At 45.4% G+C, this 21107-nt stretch overlaps 1 protein-coding gene across 5 annotated transcripts in view; it reads left to right on the forward strand.

Annotated features, from left to right (window-relative positions):
• Positions 1–21107, forward strand: part of USP32 (ubiquitin specific peptidase 32) — a 430766-nt gene that overhangs the window by 366186 nt on the left and 43473 nt on the right. For all 5 annotated transcript variants that reach the window (XM_029611622.1, XM_029611620.1, XM_029611623.1 and 2 more), the window contains 3 exons: positions 9180–9364; positions 15705–15791; positions 16037–16157. In XM_029611622.1, the coding sequence (XP_029467482.1) occupies positions 9180–9364; positions 15705–15791; positions 16037–16157 (393 nt within the window). The remainder of the gene's footprint in view (positions 1–9179; positions 9365–15704; positions 15792–16036; positions 16158–21107) is intronic.

Genomic DNA, 21107 nt, shown 5'->3' on the forward strand with positions numbered 1-21107 from the left:
TACCCTTTGGTTTGGCCATGACACCCAGGACTTTTTCCAAGGTGATGGTAGTTGTGGCCACAGCCCTCAGAAAGGAGGGCATTATGGCTCATCCGTACTTTGACGATTGGCTAATCAGAGCCGAGTCGTTGGAAGAGAGCTGAGTGGAGACCGCCAGGGTGGTTCAATTGTTGCAGCACCTGGGTGGATAGTGAACTTAGCCAAGAGAAACCTGCAACCATCTTAGCTCCTGGAATATCTGGGCGTCTTGTTCGATATGGCACAAGGCAAAGTGTTTCTCCTGGAATCTCACATTCAGAAGATCGGGGGTCAGGTCTGGGCCCTGTGTGCAGCAATCGGCCCATCAGCCTGGTCATATATGCAGATGTTGGGATGTATAGTCACAATGATAGAGGGTTGTACCTTGGGTGTGTGCTCATGCGTCCTCTGCAGCAGTCTCTTTCGATGGAATCCTCAGTCTCAAGTAAAATGTGATGCTGGCCTTGAAACCGAAAGTGAGGCGGAAGCTTCTCTGGTGGTTGAGAAGAGAGCATCTAGAAAAAGGTAAGGATTTAGAAGTCTCCAAGGCTGAGGAGCACACTCTCAGGAGTTGGTGGCACAAGGGCAGTGGAAAGAGGCGACTTGGTCCATCAGTCGTCTGGAGGCACGGGCAATTTGACTAGCCTTCCTTCAGTTCGAAGACCAGTTAGAAGGAAAAGCGGTGAAAGTTATGAATACAGCATGTCTGCGATGGCATACATAAATCACCAAGGAGGGATTCGGAGTTGACAGGTCTCTCTAGAAATGGGTGTCCTTCTGCCATGGGTGGCACTTTATTTACAGGCACTTTCAGCCTCACATATAGCAGGAGTAGACAACGTGTAGGTGGATTATTTCAGTCATCATGAGTTGGATCTAGGAAAATAGGACTGGCTCCTGAAGTGTTTTGTCTTATCGTGGATCACTGGGGGTGTTCCTTCCTGGATCTAATGGCAACTCATAAGAAAGTGGAGAGATTTTACAGATGGACAAGGAATGTTCAAGCTCTTGGAGCGGATGTCCTAGTCCAGGCGAGGCCATAAGAGAAGTTACTCTCTGTTTCCGCCATGGTCCATGATCGGCCATTTGTTGCAGAAGATAGTGTGACATCCAGGCATGGTGCTTCTGGTGGCCCCGGATTGGCCGCACAGGCCGTGGTACACGGATCTGCGTCGTCTTCTGATGGGAGACCCTTGGCAACTCCCTCTTCTCGGGGGAGGGGTTGTTATGGCAGGGACAGATTTTTCAGGACAATCCCAGTCAGTTTTGTGTTATGTCCTTGAGAGGTCTAGGCTCTTAAAGCGAGGTTCCTCAGGGACAGTGGTGGAAACACTTTTGACAGCATGCAAATTTTCCACCTGCTTGGCTCATATTCATGTTTGGCAGGTGTTTGAGCATTGATGTCAGAATCATGTTTCTCTGCCCGCTTCGGGGCCTATTCCCTTAATCTTGGAATTTTTACAAGGTCTGAGTAAGGGATTAGCCTTGAATACAATGAAGGTGTAGGTGGCTGCTATAGCGTGTTATCAGGGCTGCATGCAGGGGAGACTGCTCTCTTCTCACCCAGACATATCTAGGTTATTGAGGGGGTGTAAAAAACCTTAGACCTCCTTTGTGTTTCCCGGTACCCTTGTGGGATTTGAATCTCATTCTCTCCTTTCTGGCAAGTTCGACTTTTTGTCCTCTCTGGGATATTTCCTTCGGTTACTGTCTCTGAAGACTGTGTTTTTGTTCGCTGGCTGTTTGAAAGGCGGATTTCAGAATTGCAAGCCTTGTCATGCAGAGATCCTTTTTTGATTATCACTCCAGATAAGGTGCAGATTTGGACAGTACCTGCCTTTTCTTCCGAAGGTGGTTTCGGAGTTTCACTTAAACCAGTCAATTGTGTTACCATCATTGCAGTCGTTTTACATGCGGCGGCACTTATGCGTTGTCTGGAGGTTACGAATGAGTTTCGGAAATTGGATAGGCTTCTTGATTTTCACCAGGGAGTGAAGAAGTGAGAGCAGTTTTTCAGGGCACAGTGTCTCCTTGGAATAAGGAAGTAGTGTCAGAGGCCTATGTGGATTCCGGAAAGCCTCTTCTGAGACAAGTCAGAGCGCATTTGACCCGGGCAGAATTGCATTTCCTTTCTCGGGCATATTTGTAGAGCAGTGATGTGGTCTTCTTTGCATATACCATTTGCTAGGTATTACCAACTGGATGTGGCGGTGCAGGAGGATTCTGCCTTTGCTAGGGCAGTGCTGCTTGGGTCTCAGGCAGCCTCCCGTCCTTTGGGGGATTAGCTTTGGTACATCCCACTGGTGTGAACTGGCTTGCCTGGATGAAGAGGAAGGTGAAATTACTTCTTACCTGATAATTTCCTTTCCATGAAGTAAGGCAAGTTAGTCCACCTTCCCGCCCAGGGCTGCCTTGAGGTGGATGACTTTCTTCTTTTTTTTATAATTTAAAGATTTTATTAATCAAACTTTCCAGTAAAACATGAAAAGAAGCAATACAAATGCACTTGTGTTACATAATCACATCAAGGCTTAATAAACATGAGTTTACACCAAGATTAATCATGCTTTTCTGTCTTTTATGTCCCCTAGGCCTTCTGCTGACCATGTCTATGCCATTCCATAATTGGCCTGAGATTAGCTGCAACATAATACCAGGCTAGTCAAGGGATTCCCATTCCTCCCCTCAGTTTAGTAAGGTAAAGCACTTTTTTAGCTATCCTAGGCTGCTTACCCATCCATGTGAATCTCGTTAATTTTTCCTGCCATTTTTCTAAAAGGTTTGTCAAGATCTGTATTGGTAGTGTCTGAAACAAATATAAGAACCTGGGGAGTATGTTCATCTTAATTACCGCTATTCGCCCTATCCATGAAATGTGGTCCCGTTTCCACTCCTCTAAATGTTTTGTGATGTTGTTGAGTAGTGGCACAAAGTTCAGCGAGTACAAGTCATCTTTGACACCAAGGTATATTCCCAGGTATTTTATCTTTTGGACTGCCCATATAAAAGGGTATATATCCTTTAATTATCTCTCCTGTTCTTGAGAGACAGTGAGATTCAAGGTCTTTGATTTGTCCCAATTAATTCTGTATCCTGATATCGAGCTAAAGTTCTCCAGTTCCACTACTGTCACTGTTAGGGAATCTTTTGGATTCATCAGGGTGAAGAGGACATCATCCGCAAACACTGATAATTTGGAGCAAAAGGTTCCCAACGAGACTCCCCGAATTGCTGAGTTCTGTCGTATTTTTATTGCTAATGGTTCTAAGAATATAGCAAATAATAAGGGTGAAAGAGGGCATCCTTGTCTAGTGCCTCTGCCCATAGGGAAAGGATCCAAATAGCTCCCATTTACTTTAACGCAGGTTTTAGGGTTAGGTACAACGCTTGAATCCATTGTATGAAATGCTCCCCGAATTTCATTTTGCCTAGTAACTGAAAGAGAAAAGGCCAATGCACCAGATCAAACGCCTTTTCAGCATCTACTGATAAAAATAATGCCAAGATTCCTTGCTTTTTGACCCACCACATTATATCACAAATCTTACGGACATTGTCCGCTGCCATCCTCCCAGGTATAAATCCTGCATGGTCATGATGTATAATTTGGGATATAAACCTATTTAGGCACTCTAGCAGAATTTTAGCTAGGATCTTTAAATCAACATTGATTAATGAAATCGGACGATAGGAATCACATAGTAGAAACATAGAAAGGACGGCAGAAGAAGATCAATAGGCCCATCCAGTGTGCCCAGCATGCTTTCACACTTATTTTCTCATACTTTTCTGTTACTCTGACCACTGAGTTCAGGGCCCTTATTGGTAACCTTTTTGATTCTAATTTCCTTCCACCCTCGCCATTGATGCACAGAGCAGTGTTGGAGCTGCATCAAAGTGAAGTATAAGGCTTAATGTTTGAGGGTAGTAACCGTCGTATCGAACAAGTTACCCCGATGTTTGTATGCTCATACTGCTCAGATCAATGCCTTGTTTGATGTTGTCTGGATGTAAATCCTATTTCTTCATTCCCCCTTGCCGTTGAAGTATTGAGCTGCACTGGATATGCATTCAAAGTGAAGTGTCAGGTGTAATTTGTTATGGGTAGTAACTACCGCAATAAGCAAGCTACTCCCACGCTTATTTGTTTACCCAGACCATGCAATTCAGTCCTTGTTGGTTGTTGTCTGAATATAAATCCTCTTATCTTCATTCCCCCTGCCATTGAAGTAGAAATCTACGCTGGATATGCATTAAAAGTGAAGTATCAGGCTTAATTGGTTTGGGGTAGTAACCTCCGCAACAAGCAAGCTACTCCCACGCTTATTTGTTTACCCAGACTGTGCTACCTTGTTGGTTGTTGCCTGAATGCAAATCCTCTTTTCCACATTTCGTCTTGCCTTTGAAGCATAGAGCAATGTTGGAGTCGCATTAACCATGTGAACGTTTATTGAATGAGGATATTAATCATCCTCCAGGCTTTATGGATCCACAGTGTTTATCCCACGCCTCTTTGAAATCCTTCACAGTTTTCATCTTCACCACTTCCTCCAGAAGGGCGTTCCAGGCATGCACCACCCTCTCCATGAAGAAATACTTCCTGACATTGGTTCTGAGTCTTCCTCCCTGGAGTTTTAAATCGTGACCCCTAGTTCTGCAGATTTTTTTCCAACATAAAAGGTTTGTCATTGACTTTGGATCATTAAAACCTTTCAAGGATCTGAATGTCGGTATCCTATCACCCCTGCCCCTCCATTCCTCCAGAGTATACATATTTAGATTCTTCAATCTCTCCTTATAAGTCATTCGATGAAGACCATCCACCTTTTTGTTGCCCTTCTCTGGACCACCTCCATCCTGACTCTGTCCCTTCGGAGATACGGTCTCCAGAACTGAGCACAGTACTCCAGGTGAGGCCTCACCAAGGACCTGTACAAGGGGATAATTACTTCCCTTTTCTTTCTCGATATTCCTCTCTCTATGCAGCCCAGCATTCTTCCGGCTTTAGCTAATGCCTTGTCACACTGTTTCGCTGACTTCAGATCGTTAGACACTATCACCCCAAGGTCTCTCTCCTGCTCCGTGCACATCAGCCTTTTACCCCCCATTGAATACAATTCTTTCGGATTGCCACAGCCCCTATGCATGACTCTGCACTTCTTGGCATTGAATCTCAGCTGCGATAACTTTGACCAGTCTTCAAGCTTCCTTAAATCCCGTCTCAGTCTCTTCACTCCTTCCGGCATGTCCTCTCTGTTGCAGATTTTAGTATCATCCGCAAATTGACAAACCTTACCTTCTATCCCTTCTGCGATGTCGCTCACAAAGATATTGAACAGGACCGGTCCCAACTCCAACCCCTGTGGCACTCCGCTCATCACTGCTCTCTCTTTAGAGTAAGTTCCATTTACCATCACACATTGTCTTCTGTCCTTCAACTAGTTTGCTTTCCTGGCCACTACCTTTGCACTCACACCCAAGCTTCTCGTTTTATTCACAAGCCTCCTGTGCGGGACCATATCAAAAGCTTTGCTAAAATCCAAGTAGATGACATTGAGCGCTCTTCCTTGATCCAGTTCCTTAGTCACCAAATCAAAAAAGTCGATCAGATTTGTCTGACAGAACCTTCCCTTGGTGAAACCATGCTGCCTCTGGTCCATCAATTCTGCTGCTTGTAGATAGTTCACTATTCTTTCCTTCAGCAGCGACTCCAATACTTTTCCCACCACTGAGGTGAGGCTAACCAGCCTGTAGTTTCCAACCTCCTCTCTGCTCCCGCTCTTGTGAAGCGGGACCACCGTCGCTCTTCTCCAATCACTCGGTACCACTCCCGTTTCCAGGGAACTATTGAACAGGTCACTCAGCAGAGCCGCCAGCACATCTCTGAGCTCCCTCAGTATCCTGGGATGAACTTCATCAGGCCCCATGTCTTTGTCCACCTTCAGTTTTCTTAGCTCTTCCCATACAATCTCTTCCGTAAATGGGGTTTCATCCATTCCATTCCCCTCCAGTTTCTTGTTAACTAGCGTCGGTCCTTCTCCAGGGTCTTCTTTAGTGAATACCGAACTGAAGTATTCATTTAATATTTCTGCCATTTCTTCATCTGTCTCCACCCATTGATCCTTTTCACCTTTCAGTTTCAGTATACCACTTTGGACTTTTCTCCTTTCACAGATGTATCTGAAAAATGTTTTGTCACCTCGCTTTACCTCTTTGACAATCCTTTCTTCCGCTTGACTTTTCACTTTCTTGATTACTTTTTTTGTCTCCCTCTTCCTCCAGATATTCTTCCTTGTGCTCCTCTCTTTGGGATTCTTTATATTTCTTGAACACTGTTCTTTTAGCTTTTATTTTGTCAGCCACCTCCTTTGAGAACCAGATAGTTTTAATTTTTCTCTTGTTTTTCTTTATTTTTCTAACATATAGATTAGTTGCCTTGGTAATTGCTCCTTTTAGTTTGGTCCACTGTTGTTCCACATCTCTCTTGTTCTCCCAGCCTTCTAGTTCTTCCTCCAGGTACTTCCCCATTTCATCAAAGTCTTTGTTTTTGAACTGCAAAACTGCAAGGCTCATTCTGTCAGAGCCATGGCAATGTCATTGGCCCACTTGCAGGCAGTTCCCATGGTGGAGATCTGCAAGGCTGTGATGTGGAGTTCTCTCCACACATTCGCATCTCACTATTGTCTGGATAGAGATGGCTGATGTGACAGTAGGTTCAGCCAGTCTGTCCTTTGGAATCTCTTTGAGGTATAGAACCCAACTCTCCTTGCCTGGGGCTCATTGTTTGGATTCAGGCTGTCTCCCCCTCTGTTACCAAAGCACTGTCGTTGCGCCCATTGGCACCTGGTTGGTGTCTGAGGGTCCACTTTTTTGTTGGAGAGCAGCCTGTAACTAGGGATTCACCCATTGTGAGGACTGCCATGCTGCTTGTCCTTGGAGAAAACAGAGTTGCTTACCTGCACAGGTGTTCTCCGAGAACAGCAGGATGTTAGTCCTCACGAAACCAACCCGCCACCCCATGTGGACACGTAATATAGGGCATGCTGGGCATGCTCAATATGCCAAGTCAAAGTTCTGGAAACTTTGACAGAAGTTTTCTATTCCGGGCTCCATCTGATGTCACCCATGTGTGAGGACTAACATCCTGCTGTCCTCTGAGAACACCTGTTACAAGTAAGCAACTCTGCTTTATCAGGTAAGAAGTAATTTCACCTTCTCGGACATTGCTGGCATGGGTAGGGGGAATGAGTGCTCCTCGGATGATTCTGGAACGTTGGCCCAAGATGCATTGCTTCCAGTTCCTGCCCAAAATTGGAGAAAGCTGGAAGAGAGGCACTGCCAAGTTCTGGGTAACATGGGGACATGAGGATATATTCAAAGCCATTTACATGGAAAGAATGCCTTCCTTCAGTGTGGCTGAAAGCCTGCTGGGTCTCCCACACCTTGTGCACCTTCAGGTGTTTTCAGTGACATGTTTAGATTGGGAGAGAAAAATAACACACATGGATTGAATTTTACCAAGAACACAGTACCCGCCCGAAAAGCATGTACAAATGTCCATGAGTACTTTGTACCCATGGTGCGTTTCTAAACCAAAGTACTCTGGTAAAAAGTACCCCTGGACTTTGATTTGGTGTTCTCTTATAAGACCGTACAGCAGGTCCATTTATCAGAAAGTTTTTCAGACAGTCCATAAATTTACAGGACAGCTGGCAACTCAGGCTCTTCCCTCAGCTTTTACTCCAGCCCTCCATATCTTTTGCATGAACCTCCCTATGTGTACCCAGAAGGATACACTTATGATTTTCTAAGGCTTGAGGAAGGGCCAAAACTCATTGCAGCTCTTTTGTATTCCTCAAGAGTCCCTCCCACCTAGTTAGTGTGTGTGATTGTATGCCCTCTGGTGGAAAGAATGCAAATAATTTCTCTAGGCTCTAACAGGACTCCAGGTAAACCAGAAGGTGAAGCAGCCACCTCCACACAGAACTGTGAATGGTAATCTATGCAATGCATCTAGCTCCACCTGATCCAAGGCCATGCCCAGATTCAGGTTTCCTGCAGGAATCTGTGCCATGCTTGGTGCTGGATCATCAAGCCATCCCAAGATTGAAACTTTCAGTTGCACCACCTAATTAATAAAACTACTGAGATAACTTGAAGCTTTGAGTCATATTGCTCACATAGGTACAACATTTTCACTAAGCTGGAGAAAGCCAATATCTTTTTCTTGTTTGTTTTTAGTATGGTAAAGTGAAGGAATGCCAGAGGGTTGTTTTTTTTTTTTTTTTCCAAGATGTCAACAAGTTCTGTAGCAAAGCAGAATACAAATGTCTGAGAAAATTGACTGAGTGCCTCAGGTGATTGTTGTCTGCATGCCACTTCAGCCAGTGGGCATTGTAAGATATTTGACATCTGCTTTATAAAATTCACCGCTAGGAAGCTGCTTAATTTCCCTTGTGAACTGTATACTCTAGGTTTTCCTGTTTCTTAGCATTGTTCAGCATTCCTCAAGCATGAAGAAGCATAGAGGGCCATGCCTGTTTGTCTGCTGCAAGATCTCTTGGATTTTTTCGCTATCAATCTCCCCAGCAGCACCAGACATGCTACTATTTGATGCTGCAGAAGTCAGATACTGCAAGTTGCCCATAGGGGCTACAACAGAGGCTTTTACTTAGAAGGATCGCATTCCCAAGCATTAAACCTCAATGAAAAACCTGTGAAGACTTGTTTACAGGAGTGTATGTCTCTTGCTTTCTCAGAGAATTAAGAATTCATCAAGTGATTTTCTTTGTAGAATAAATAGTCATTTAAGATTTAAGTAAACAAAAATTATAACATTCTTTAACCTGATAGTACTTCAAAACCAAACTGTCAGACACCTAGCTTTCAAAAGAGAGAACTGGGTTAGAGTCTCATAGATTTGCTGGTACAGAAGAGATTTAGACTCAGACATTCCAAATTCTTTGTCCTTAGCTCATCCTTCCTTTTTGTTATAAGCTCCATTTTTCAGAAAGACTTAGAAATTGCAAGGAGCAGCTCCGATCTCTAGCAGAGAGAGAGCGCAATGACAACCTGAAGTAAACAAGTAGAACTGCTGAGGGCCATGACTGAGAAAACCACTGGCTTCATGTTCCCTTTCATATCTTTTTTTTTTGCGTTAGATGAGGACAGAACTTTACTTCCTGTCATCTCAGAAAAATCGACCCAGCCTTTTTGGAATGCCCTTGATTGTCCCATGCACAGTACGCACCCGGAAAAAAGACCTATATGATGCTGTGTGGATTCAGGTGTCTCGACTTGCCAGCCCTCTTCCTCCTCAGGAAGCTAGTAATCATGCACAAGACTGGTGAGTACACAATCTCATCTTGTGCCCATTGGCTAATCTGTTTAATTATTATTTATATAGTGAAACTCTTCTGTGTGCGCAAAAATTCTGCACGTTAGGAGTGTTAGGCACTATTTGTAGTCCAGCCTGCAATGTGTATAAGCTAAAGGTATTTTTGATTGGTTATAAGATCAATATCCCTGACCATATACAGGGATAAAGCTGGGCCCATTATTCAAAAATATCCAACTATCTAAATTAGCTGGTTATAACTTTTATGGCTAACTTAGAAGGGATGTTCAGTGGCACAGCTATGCCACTGAAAATACCCAGATAAGTTCTAGAAAACCAGCTAAGTTATATCTGGCTAAGTTGAGACCTGCTATTGAGCAGGTCTAACTTATTTGGTTAAGGTTACCAGATAAGTAGCCCTTCCCCGATCCACCCATTGCCCACCCTCGAGATTTCTGGCTATTTACTTAGCCAGATAAATCCTTATCCAGCTAAGTGACAGCCATTGCTCATAGCTGGATATTCAGTGATTGCCACTTAGCTGGATAAGTCCCTATTTATCCTTGAATACTGTGTGCAATTCTGGTCGCCACATCTCAAAAAACATATAGTTGCCTGGAGAAAGTACAAAGAAGGGTGACCAAAATAAGGGACATGGAATGGCTGCCCTATGAGGAAAGTCTAAGGAAGGTTAGGGCTGTTCAGTTTGGAGAAGAGATGACTGAGGAAGGGGATATGATAGAGGTCTACAAAATCATGAAAGGACTTGAACAGGTTAATGTAAATCGGTTATTTATTCTCTCAGATAATAGAAGGACTGGGGTCACTCCATGAAGTTAGCAAGTAGCACATTTAAAACAAATCAAAGAAAAATTCTTTTTCACTCAGCGCATAGTTAAACTCTGGAATTCATTGCCAGAGGACGTGGTTACAGCAGTTAGTGTAATCGGGTTTAAAAAAAAGTTTGGATAAGTTTGTAGAGGAGAAGTCCATAAACTGTTATTAATTAATAAGGATTAATAGTTTAGGATCTTTTCATTTAATGTTTGGGTACATGCCAGGTACTTGTGACTTGGATTGGTCACTGTTGGAAACAGGATGCTGAGCTTGATAGACCTTTGGTCTGACCCAGTATGGCATATCTTATGTTCTTATCTGGCTAAATAGCATTAAATAGCAGCCTCACTATTTTTAGCTACCTGTTGTTATTAATCATTGTCCTTCATAGCTAATGTTTATACACATGGAGCAGGGCATTTGCTTGGGTTCAGCTGAAAGGAAAATTGGTTCTTACCTGCTAATTTTTGTTCCTGTAATACCACAGGTCAGTCCAGACCAGTGGGTTGTGCATTCCTACCAGCAGATGGAGTCAGAGAACATAGAGCTTTGAGCACTGCTACATAACGAGAGTGCCACCTGCAGCCCCTCAGTATTGACCTGTACCCAAGCCTAAACAACTAAACTTTACTTAAAAGGCAAAGGGGGTTGGAACCCAAAAACTTAACCGCCAACCTCTCACCTGGAACAGATAAAACAAAAAAACCACTAGACCACTTCGGAAGTTGCCCCTTCTGGAGCATTTGCAAAAAGACCAAATTGTTTCTTCAGGAAATATCACCTCTCAAGGTAGTCTTTCAGAATCTGAAAAGGGGGACGGGTCTCTGGACTGATCTGTGGTATTACAGGAACGAAATTAGCAGGTAAGAACCAATTTTCCTTTCCTGAACATATTCAGATCAGTCCATACCAGTGGGATGTACCCAAGCTACTCTACACTGGGCAGGAACCCGAAAGACCCGCTCGCAGTACACCCTCCCCAAAGGACGATTCATCTTGCGCCCTCACATCCAAATGATAGTGCTTGGTGAAAGTGTGCAGGAAGGGCCAAACAGTCTCTCTGCAGATCTCCTGAGGCGACAGAAGCTGACACTCAACCCAGGAGGTAGCCTGGGCTCTAATGGAATGAGCTCTCAGACCCATGGGCACCTGATGCCCACGGGCAACATAAGCCGCAGCGATAGCCTCCTTAATCCGGTGCGAAATCGTCTCCTTCGAAGCCTTGTTACCCTTCTTAGGGACCCCCAAAACAAGACAAACAGATGGCCCGAACGCCGGAAGTCATTAGTAACCTCCAAATAGCGCAAAAGAACGTGACACACATCCAAAAGATGAAGTTCCCTCACCTGAGTAGAATCCCTGGACCAGTTTGGAAATCCTGGCAGATCCACCGCCTAATTCACATGAAAAGCAGAGACCACCTTGGGCACGAAGGAAGGAAGCGTGCGCAGCAAAACTCTATCATCGTATATCCTAAGAAAAAGATCTCGACATGACAAATCCTGTAACTCTGAAATGCGTCGAGCAGAACAAATGGCTAAGAGGAAAATGGTCTTCAAGGTCAAATCCTTAATGGGAGCCCTCCGTAAAGGCTCAAAGGGGGCTCCACAAAAACACTCGAAGCACCAGGTTCAAACTCCAGTCTGGACATAACGGGCGTACGGGAGAATGTAAATACTTTCCTCCTTTGAGGAAACGCGAAAAGTCTGGATGCACTTGCCAGCAACAGACCGTGAACTCTGCCCCTTAAGGCACCTAAGGCAGCCACCTGAACCCTAAGAGTTGAAAGCTAAACCTTTGGCCAATCCTGTTGCCGGAAGTCCAACACCTGAGGAATCTCCGTTGACAAAGGATCCAAGGAGCGCTGGCAGACCATGCCTCAAATAACTTCCAGACGCTAGCATAGGCCATAGAAGTAGAAGGCCGAAGTGCCTGAAGAAGAGTGGAAATGACCTGCTCGGAATATCCCCTCAATCTCAATCGCCGCCTCTCAAAAGCCAGGCTGTGCGAGAGAAGTGATCCTCCCGATCCGAAAATATGGGCCCCTGACGAAGTAGACGCAGAAAATGTGCCAGCTGTACAGGACCTTCCAAGGCTAATTGCACCATGTCCGCGAACCACGGGTGATGCGGCCACTCCGGAGCCGGAGACACTGGCAGCGATGCGGGCGAGACACAGGCAGGGATATCCAACCCCCCGGACACCCGGCTTCAACTGAGGGATGGCCCACGAAGGTGTCTTACACCTCAGGATGCTACACAACTAACTACAAACTAGCATATCCTAGGAAAAAAAAACTTTCCCTAACTTTTTTTTTTTTCCTGCTGGAGTCAGAGAAATACTGAGAGGCTGCAGGTGGCACTCTCATTAAGTAGCAGTGCCCAAAGTTCTATGTTCTCTGACTCCATCTGCTGGTAGGAATGCACAACCCACTGGTCTGCACTGATCTGGGTTTGTTCAGGAAAGACTTTATGAAAACTGAGCCTGAGATGCATTTAATGAGCCTGTATCCCTTTGGCCATTGACCAGCCACGAAGATGTATATAACGTTACAAGGATGTGAATTAATGTTTATTTTGTAACCTTATGAAGGTTTTTTTTTTTTTTGTAATTAAAGATTTTTATTAAGCCAAACAGTACAACATGTAAACCATACAAGGCACATTCAGAAAGTAATTAAACAGAACCGATCACATTGGCATTGTACAAATTCACTCTTCAGAGCCAGTAAGACATCGGTATAATAAGTGGTGTAACATAATTCGAAAAGAAGGTTTACATCCCATCAGATGTACCAAAACTTTGTGAGTACAATACCCCCCCCCCCCCCCCTTTGCCTCACCTAGACACTGCATATCAAGAGAAATTGTAAATACTGCTCGAGGTAAAAGGTATAAGATACATAGGAGCTGATATGGATGGGTCCGGCTGCCCTACAAATATGGCCTAACTAGAAGTATGGGGTGTCGGCCGATCCTGTGTGCAAGTGGTCTTAGAAGATAGCCACAATTGATATGGTTGCCATATCAGTTCAAAGCGAGGAACTCTCTTATGCTTGTAAGCTGTAATTTTTGATAATAAAAAAATTTTCTGCACCTTTTGTTGTATAGCTGCTTTTGTGGGTACACTGGGAGACTTCCACAGTCGCGCAATTTCGCAACGGCTAGCAGTTAATATGTAATGGGCTAAACGGTAATGATCCTCCGAGAGCCCTGGGATTTTTGTGCCTAATAATGCCTGCACAGGTGAGAGTGAGGATAACCCAGGGAGTAGATCACTCATCCAATGAAATACGTCCTGCCAGACCGTCTGCAGCTTGGGACAGTCCCACCACATATGGAAATAGGTGCCCACCTCCATACAGGACCACCAGCATGTGTCTGGGTAGTGAGGTGAGAAGTTATGCAATTGGGAAGGACACACATACCAACGATAGAGCACTTTATATGAGTTCTCAACAAGAGAAGCCGCAATATATCCTCTGCCTATATTTTGGAAAATAGACTTCCAATCCCGGGGAGCCCAGTCTACCTGGAGATCTCTCTCCCATGTCTTCTGAAATGTGTATGTAGGCACGTCCTGTAAAGACAGTAATTGGTATATCATAGATAAAACTTTAGTACAATCATTGGCCTTCTCACAAAACTTTTCAAATTTGGACTTCCCTAAGTTGAGATGCAAGGCACCCATGTGGGCATGAGCAAAATGATTTAACTGTAAATAGGGGTACAAGGCAGAGTCTGGCAACGAGTAAGCCCGTCGAAGATCTGCAAACGGGCGCCTTGTAGTTTGGCCCCAAACATGCCCCCAGTGCCGAATTCCCCGCCGCCTCCAAACTATGAAAGCCGGACTCTCAAAGCCAGGGCGGAATGCTTTATTAGTATATAAGCTGGTGCTAGCTTGATATTCCCTCCTGCCCACCAAAGAAGTTCCATGTTGATGCCAGAATTGTAATAACATGAGGGTGGAGGGGGGAAGCACTAGACTCTGCTCCACTATCCAAGTTTTCCTGGGTTGCCGTTGCCAGATGAGACTGCTAAGTGGCACATTTCCCAGGAGTTCTTGAGTGATAATCACCCATTGTTTAGATTGTCTGGACAGGTGCAAGTCCACCAACTTTTTAAACTGGGCGGCTCTAAAGTATCGAGTGAGATCTGGGACACAAAGTCCCCTCTTAGTTTGGATTGAGTAAGTATCCTTTTGGCCACCCTGGGCCTCCGTCCTGCCCAGATGAAAGTCATACACCACTTTTGCCACTGCTTTAAGAGCTGGGCTGGAACCAGGATTGGAAGCGTTTGGAACAGATATAAAAGTTTTGGCAAAATAGTCAATTTAAAAACAGCCATTCTACCCAGCCATGAGATATGGTAGTGGCTCCATTCTTCCATGTCCTTGGCTATTTTGTTCCATAAAGGTATGTAATTTATGGTGAGTAAATCCGGAGTGGCACTTAGCTGAATCCCTAAGTATTTAATCTGCGTTTTTGCCCACTTGAATTGAAACAACCCTTGTAATCGACTGACCACCCTGGGTGGGATATTTATGTTAAGAATCTCGGATTTGTCCCAGTTAACCCGGAATCCTGAAACTGTACTAAAGACCTCCAACCTTATGAAGTTTCAATGTAATTCCTGGTTCATAGTACAATGAAAGGAGATAGAAAGAGGTTCATTTAAGATTTTCATGACCCAAACTTTTCTAATGCCCAGCTGCTAGGAAGCCGCTGCCTTTCAGAGGACACAAGATTGTTCCATTTTCTTAGGATATCACCAGTACATATGTGTGAAACGTCTGTGTGACTGGGTCTCTGTCAGGTCCACTTATAGCAAATAGATGCTACTATGCTTCTGTAGGCACGTGTTGATTGGCATTGTGCCGCCCATTTTATCTAACTGGATTTCAGCAATGTACTGTGCAGCATAGATAAGGCTGCTCAGTGCACAAATCAGGTTTAAAGGGATGACTGCCTGATGCTCATGTGGCTTTCAGAGTAATTGTCTTGGAGCCTAATATTGAATTTAAAAGTTGGTAGTCTCTGAGTGCCTTAAATTACGAGCCTCCGCATTAAAAATGGACAGGGCCAAAGGCAGAGTCAGGATGGGGGAATGAAATTAGGAGCTTGGTGCTGATTTCCAGCAGTCGTCACTGAAATTTAGATGAGTCAGTACCTCAACTGAGTTTAGGCACCTTATTTGGCTGCCTATATTCAGCCAGTTTAAGGCACCTTAAAATCAGGCATTGAGCGCTCTCTGAATGTCGGGTTCTTTTCTGTGAAATGTTCCTGTAAAATCTGATATTGCCAGATGTTATTGCTGTCTCCACATGAACCTTTTGTGTTGTAGGGCTGCTTATCACTATATCTTGTCTCTAAAGAAGTAAATTGGAGGAATTAAACTGCTGACAAGACCTAACTTCAGGGAGGATCTGTCAACTGTTTTTTATTAAACCATGTGAATGATCGTGTGCGGTGCTGTGTACATTGATGGATTTGTATCCCTGCTCTCTCTTTTAGTGATGACAGCATGGGGTATCAGTATCCATTCACCTTAAGAGTGGTCCAGAAGGATGGAAATTCCTGTGCTTGGTGCCCATGGTACAGGTAAAAGGCCTTTTCTAGAATGTATACAGGGAACACATTTTGTCTTCTGTTTTTGCACAAGTTTAAAGATTACAAGTATACATGTGAATAGCAGGAAAATTAGAAATGCAACCTTTACTGCAAAAATGAATGGTTTTTTGAATTCACAAATTCATACTTAAGTAAACCGTAAAATTATTGGCGAAAGAGAGAAAAATCTTCCTGAAGTTTGACTTTCAGCACTTTTCAATCTTCTCTTGGCTCAGATTTTGCAGAGGCTGTAAAATTGATTGCACAGAAGATGGAGCTTTAATTGGAAATGCCTGTATTGCTGTGGATTGGGATCCAACAGCCTTGCATCTCCGCTATCAGACATCGCAAGAGCGGGTAACTGATCCCCATTGCCCTTTGATTTCGTTTAGTAGATGTTGAATGTATAGTGCACACTTTTGCAGAGAGGATGAAGAGAGAGGGCAGCTTATATTCCTTTGCTGTGCCGAAACTCTTTCCCATCCAGCTACCTTGAGAGAGCCATTGGGATTCACCTTGTTTTTTTCCATATTGCCTTCTTTATAGAAGCCACAACATTCCAGCATTTTCCTGTGGCCAAGGGAGAATAGGGTCAGAACCTGGAAATGCATGAAAGTACGCACTAGACCATTGGCTGTTGGGGGTAAATAGATATTAACTTGTGGGAAGAATGTCTCCTGAATATTGCCCTTCTTTCATCCCCTATATGAGGAAAGGTGGTGGGGTTAGGACACAGGGATTCCTTTTTTAAAATCCCCTGGCCGGTCATCAAATTTTCAAAGGGAAAACCCATGTGGCGTTTTCCTTTAAAACTTTGGCGTATTTGTACCCATAGATCTACAAGCTACCCATGAGGACTGTAAACACCCTTTATATTGCATAGAAAGCTTGAACTGAAACATTTTCCTGACTTAAATTAGTAGCTTTTGTTCCTGGTCCTCTTTCCATGTACAAGCAGTGTAATACGCCTGGAGGTCAATATTCAATGATGCAGCGAGTGGCAGATTTATGCGGTGAAAGTAATGGGTGTAACTTGTTTGGGATATTCAGTGGATATACTTAGATAAATTATATACAGTGGCTTGCAAAAGTGTTCAACCCCTTAAAAAGTCAGCAGATTTGTGTGGATTACAAATGACACTTACACAGATGTTCCAGACAGTGTGTTTATTGCAGACCAGTATGCTCTTAAAGTAAATTTTCAAAGTCACAATTCATTATTTTTCTGCATTTTTTGTAAAATGAAATTAAAACTGAAAAATGCTGCTTGCATAAGTATTCAACTCCTATGCTGGGGAAAGCTCCAAGTTTACACAGATGAAAGATATTGCCCTAACAATTGGTTTACAATTGGCCTCTACCTGAGAATCATTAAAAAAAAGGTCAGCTTTTCTGGATGAAAGACCCCCTAATTCAAGTACCATTGGTCAGACTGTAAATCTGAAGGAAAGCTGTGAAAATGAAGCCAAAGCAGCATTCTAAGGACATTAAAGATAAAGTTTTAGACTTGCAGAAGATAGGAAAAGATTACAAAATAATATCCAAGTACTTGGATATCCCAGTGAGCACTGTTTTATCAATTGTGAGAAATGGAAGCTGCATCATACCACCCCGACACTGCCTGGACAAGGCCATCCCTCAAAACTCAGCATCAGAGCAAGAAGGAGACTTAAGGGAAGCCACAGAGAAGCCAATAATCACTTTGAAGGAGCTACAGAGTTCAGTGGCTGAGGCTGGAGTGGAGGTGCACCAGTCAGCCATATCCAAGAGCTCTGCATACAACTGCCTGCATAGGAGGATGGCTAGAAAGAAGCCATTACCGAAGAAAAACCTATCCAAGCACATCTGGAGTTTGCCAGAAAGTATCAAAGTGACCCAGCTAAAATGTGGAATAAGGTTTTGTGGTATGATGAGACAAAAATGGAGTTTTTTGGGATGTAATTTTACACCATCCCAACAGTAAAGTAAGGGGGTGGCAGCATCATGCTGTGGGGATTCTTTTCCTCAGCGGGGTCTGGGCATCTTGTTAAAATTGAAGTACAGAGGATGGTTCAACATACAAGGAGTTAACTGCAAGACAACCTGCTTTAGTCTGCTAAAACACTAAACCTTGAGAGAACGTTTACCTTTCAGTAGGACAATGAGCCCAAGCACGAGGCCAAAGCAACACAGGAGTGATTGAACAACAAAAAGGTGAATGTTCCCTGTACGTACCCGGATCAGTCCAGGCCATGGGTTGAGCCTCCTGTCCAGCAGATGGAGACAGAGAAAAACTGAAAGGATATCCTATATCAGGACAGAGCCTACCCTGCAGCCCTTCAGTATTTGTCTGTCTCCAGCAGATGGATCAGCTTACCCTGCGGTCTCCTGATCTTGGCTAGTCAGTCCTTGTTTTCCAGTTGTTTTCTTTCCCTTTCGGATCAAGCAAATAGTAACTAATTTCTAGTATTGTTTCAATCTCAAGAAAAAAAAAATATATATCTTTTAATTTTGTTGTGTCGGACTCTGTCTATTTCCTTTTTCACAGGAGACGCTTCCATCTCCTGGCTCTTGCCGGACTTAGGGGGGCTTGGCCCTTGTGCATGGCATAGCCTAGGTCCGAGTTTGCTTCCTCGGTGTGGGGGGGTTGAAACTGGTGGTCCAGTCACTCATCCCCCCCTCCTCTGGCTGCCTTGAGGGCTCAGTGCTCCTCTTTTTTCCCTCTCAGTCCTGGGAAGTTTTCACTTCCTCTCAGTTTAAAAAAAAAAAAAAAAAAAGAATATAAAATAAAATAAAACAGAATTACAAAAAGGGGGAAAGTTTTAGCTACCTTATATCCACAAGCCGGCAGCCAGACCCAGAGGAGCGTGCAGGGTTCAGTCTTATGCCTCTGCTCCTACTGGCAGCAGAAAAGCTTTTTTTTTTCTCAGCTGTTTGTGTTTTGCAGATCGCGGCTCCTCTTCAGTGGGGATGCCGCGTCCTAGCTCCTGCACTGCTTGTGGAGAGCCCTTGTTGTGCCTGCGCGCGAGGGGCTCTGTTCAGCATGCCTGCCAGGTGAGGAGGGTCCCTTGGCAGCGTTGCCACCCCCCCCCCCCCGATTTAAGCCCCGTGCTGCCTCGGGATGAGGTCCCTGACCCCCCTCCCCCGCTCCCTCCCTCCGGCAAGGCTAGGCCCCGTTTTTCTTCGGAATTTGTGCTCCTCCTGCACAAATCTTATTTGGCCAGCTTGCAAGAGGAAGAGGACCCTTCCCCAGGTCCCCTTCCAGTGAAAATCCCACGACCGACTCCGCCGCCCGTTCTCCCAACCCCGGAGCCACAGGGGCCCGTTAGGGTGCAGGTGGTGCCGAGGGTACCTCCCATCCCTGACCCTCCGGCGCCTCTGGTTGCTCCGGATCTGGATCCCACCACAGATTTGGCAGGGGCGCTCCCCGCCTGGAGGGGGATGACCCCCGGGTCCTCCGCATGTTTCAGAAGGAGGAATTGGAACCCCTCATTCCCTTTGTCCTCCAGGAGCTGAGAATTGAGGGGGCCCCTGCAGATACGCTGACGGCTTCGCTGCCCAAAGATATGGACGCGGGACTCAGGGCTCCGGCGAGTGCCTTTCCCTTCCATCCTATGCACAAATTGTTGCTCCTCCGGGAATGGTAAGCTCCCGAAGCGGGATTACGTGTCGGGAGGGCTTTGGACAAGCTCTACCCCCTCCCTGAGGATTGCTTGGACATGCTGTGAATTCCTACAGTAGATTCTTCTGTCTCTGCGGTCATCAAACACACTACTATTCCAGTATTGGGGGCCACGGCCCTAAAGGACGTGCAAGATCGTAAGCTCGAAGCCCATTTAAAACGCATCTTCAAGGTTCTGGCTTTGGGGGTCCGGGTGACGATCTGCAGCAGTCTCATGCAGCGGGCAGGTCTTAGGTGGGTTCAACAACTGTTTGGCACCCAGGACCTCTCGTCTGCAGAGGCGGAGCAGGCTGAACAGTTGGAAGGCATCATCGCGTATGGGGCAGATGGCGCTGTACAACCTCCTCCGCGTCCAGGCGAAAGCAATGGTCTCGGCGGTATCCACCAGAAGGCTCCTCTGGTTGCGCAATTGGTCAGTGGACCCGTCATCTAAGGCCCGCTTGGGCACGTTGCCTTTCAAGGGCAAGTTGCTTTTTGGAAAGGACCTTGAGCAGCTTATTATCTCCTTGGGGGAAAACAAGGTTCATAAGCTGCCTGAGAACCGTCCGAAACAATCTAGGTCGTTTACACCCTCCCGTCCTCGATTCCGGGGTCAACGGAGATATATGCCTCGTGGGCACAGTGGCTCCTCTAGAGGTTATTCTTCCCGGTCTCAATCTTGGTCCCAGCCTTTTCATGGGCGCAGGCCCTTCTGCGAGGGGGCCTCTCAGCGTGCCACCTCCAAGCCCGCTTCAGAATGAAATTCGGTCAACCCATTCCTCGGTCCCCTATCTGGGTGGTCGTCTCTCCCTGTTCTTCAAGGATGGGTCAAAATCACGTCAGACCAGTGGGTTCTCGAGAATGTCCGAGACTGTTACGCTTTAGAATTTGCTCGAGACCTGCCGGACCTCTTCGTTGTCTCTCCTTGCAGCCGTCTCAAGCAGGAGGTGGTGGACCAAACATTTTCCAGGCTCCAGAGTCTGGGCGCCATTGTCCCAGTTCCACAGCAGGAATTCGTTGCCGGCCAGTATTCTATTTACTTCTTGGTACCCAAGAAGGGCAGTGCTTTTCGTCCGATCTTGGACCTTAAGAGGGTCAACCGGGCCCTCAAGATCCCACATTTTCGCATGGAGACCTTGAGAGCGGTCATCGCGGCGGTTCATCCCGGCGAGTTCCTCGCCTCTTTCAATCTGACAGAGGCCTACTTCCACATTCTGATTTGCCACGATTATCAGAAGTATCTTCGCTTCCACATCCTCAACCGGAATTTTCAGTTTCGGGCGTTGCCCTTCAGCCTCGTCACCACACCATGCACCTTCACCAAGGTCATGGTGGTGATGGCGGCTGCCCTCCGCCAAGAAGGATTCCTAGTCCACCCCTATCTGGACGACTGGCTCGTGTGGGCCAAGTCAGAGAGTCACTGCCCACAGGCAGTAGATCGGGTTCTAGCTCTCCTCTCTTCCCTGGGGTGAATAGTAAATTTTCCCAAAAGCAATCTCCAGCCTTCCCAAGTGTTGAATTTTTGGGGGCCCGCTTCAATACTCGGATCGGCAAAGTGTCCCTGCCTCACGCGCGAGCTCTCAAATTGATCGATCAGGTGCAGAACCTTCTCTCGCTCCGTCTCCCAACAGCATGGGACTACCTCCAAGTTCTGGGCTCAATGGCCT

This window comes from Rhinatrema bivittatum, chromosome 8 (assembly GCF_901001135.1).
Source record: "Rhinatrema bivittatum chromosome 8, aRhiBiv1.1, whole genome shotgun sequence".
Taxonomy (NCBI): Eukaryota; Metazoa; Chordata; class Amphibia; order Gymnophiona; family Rhinatrematidae; genus Rhinatrema; species Rhinatrema bivittatum.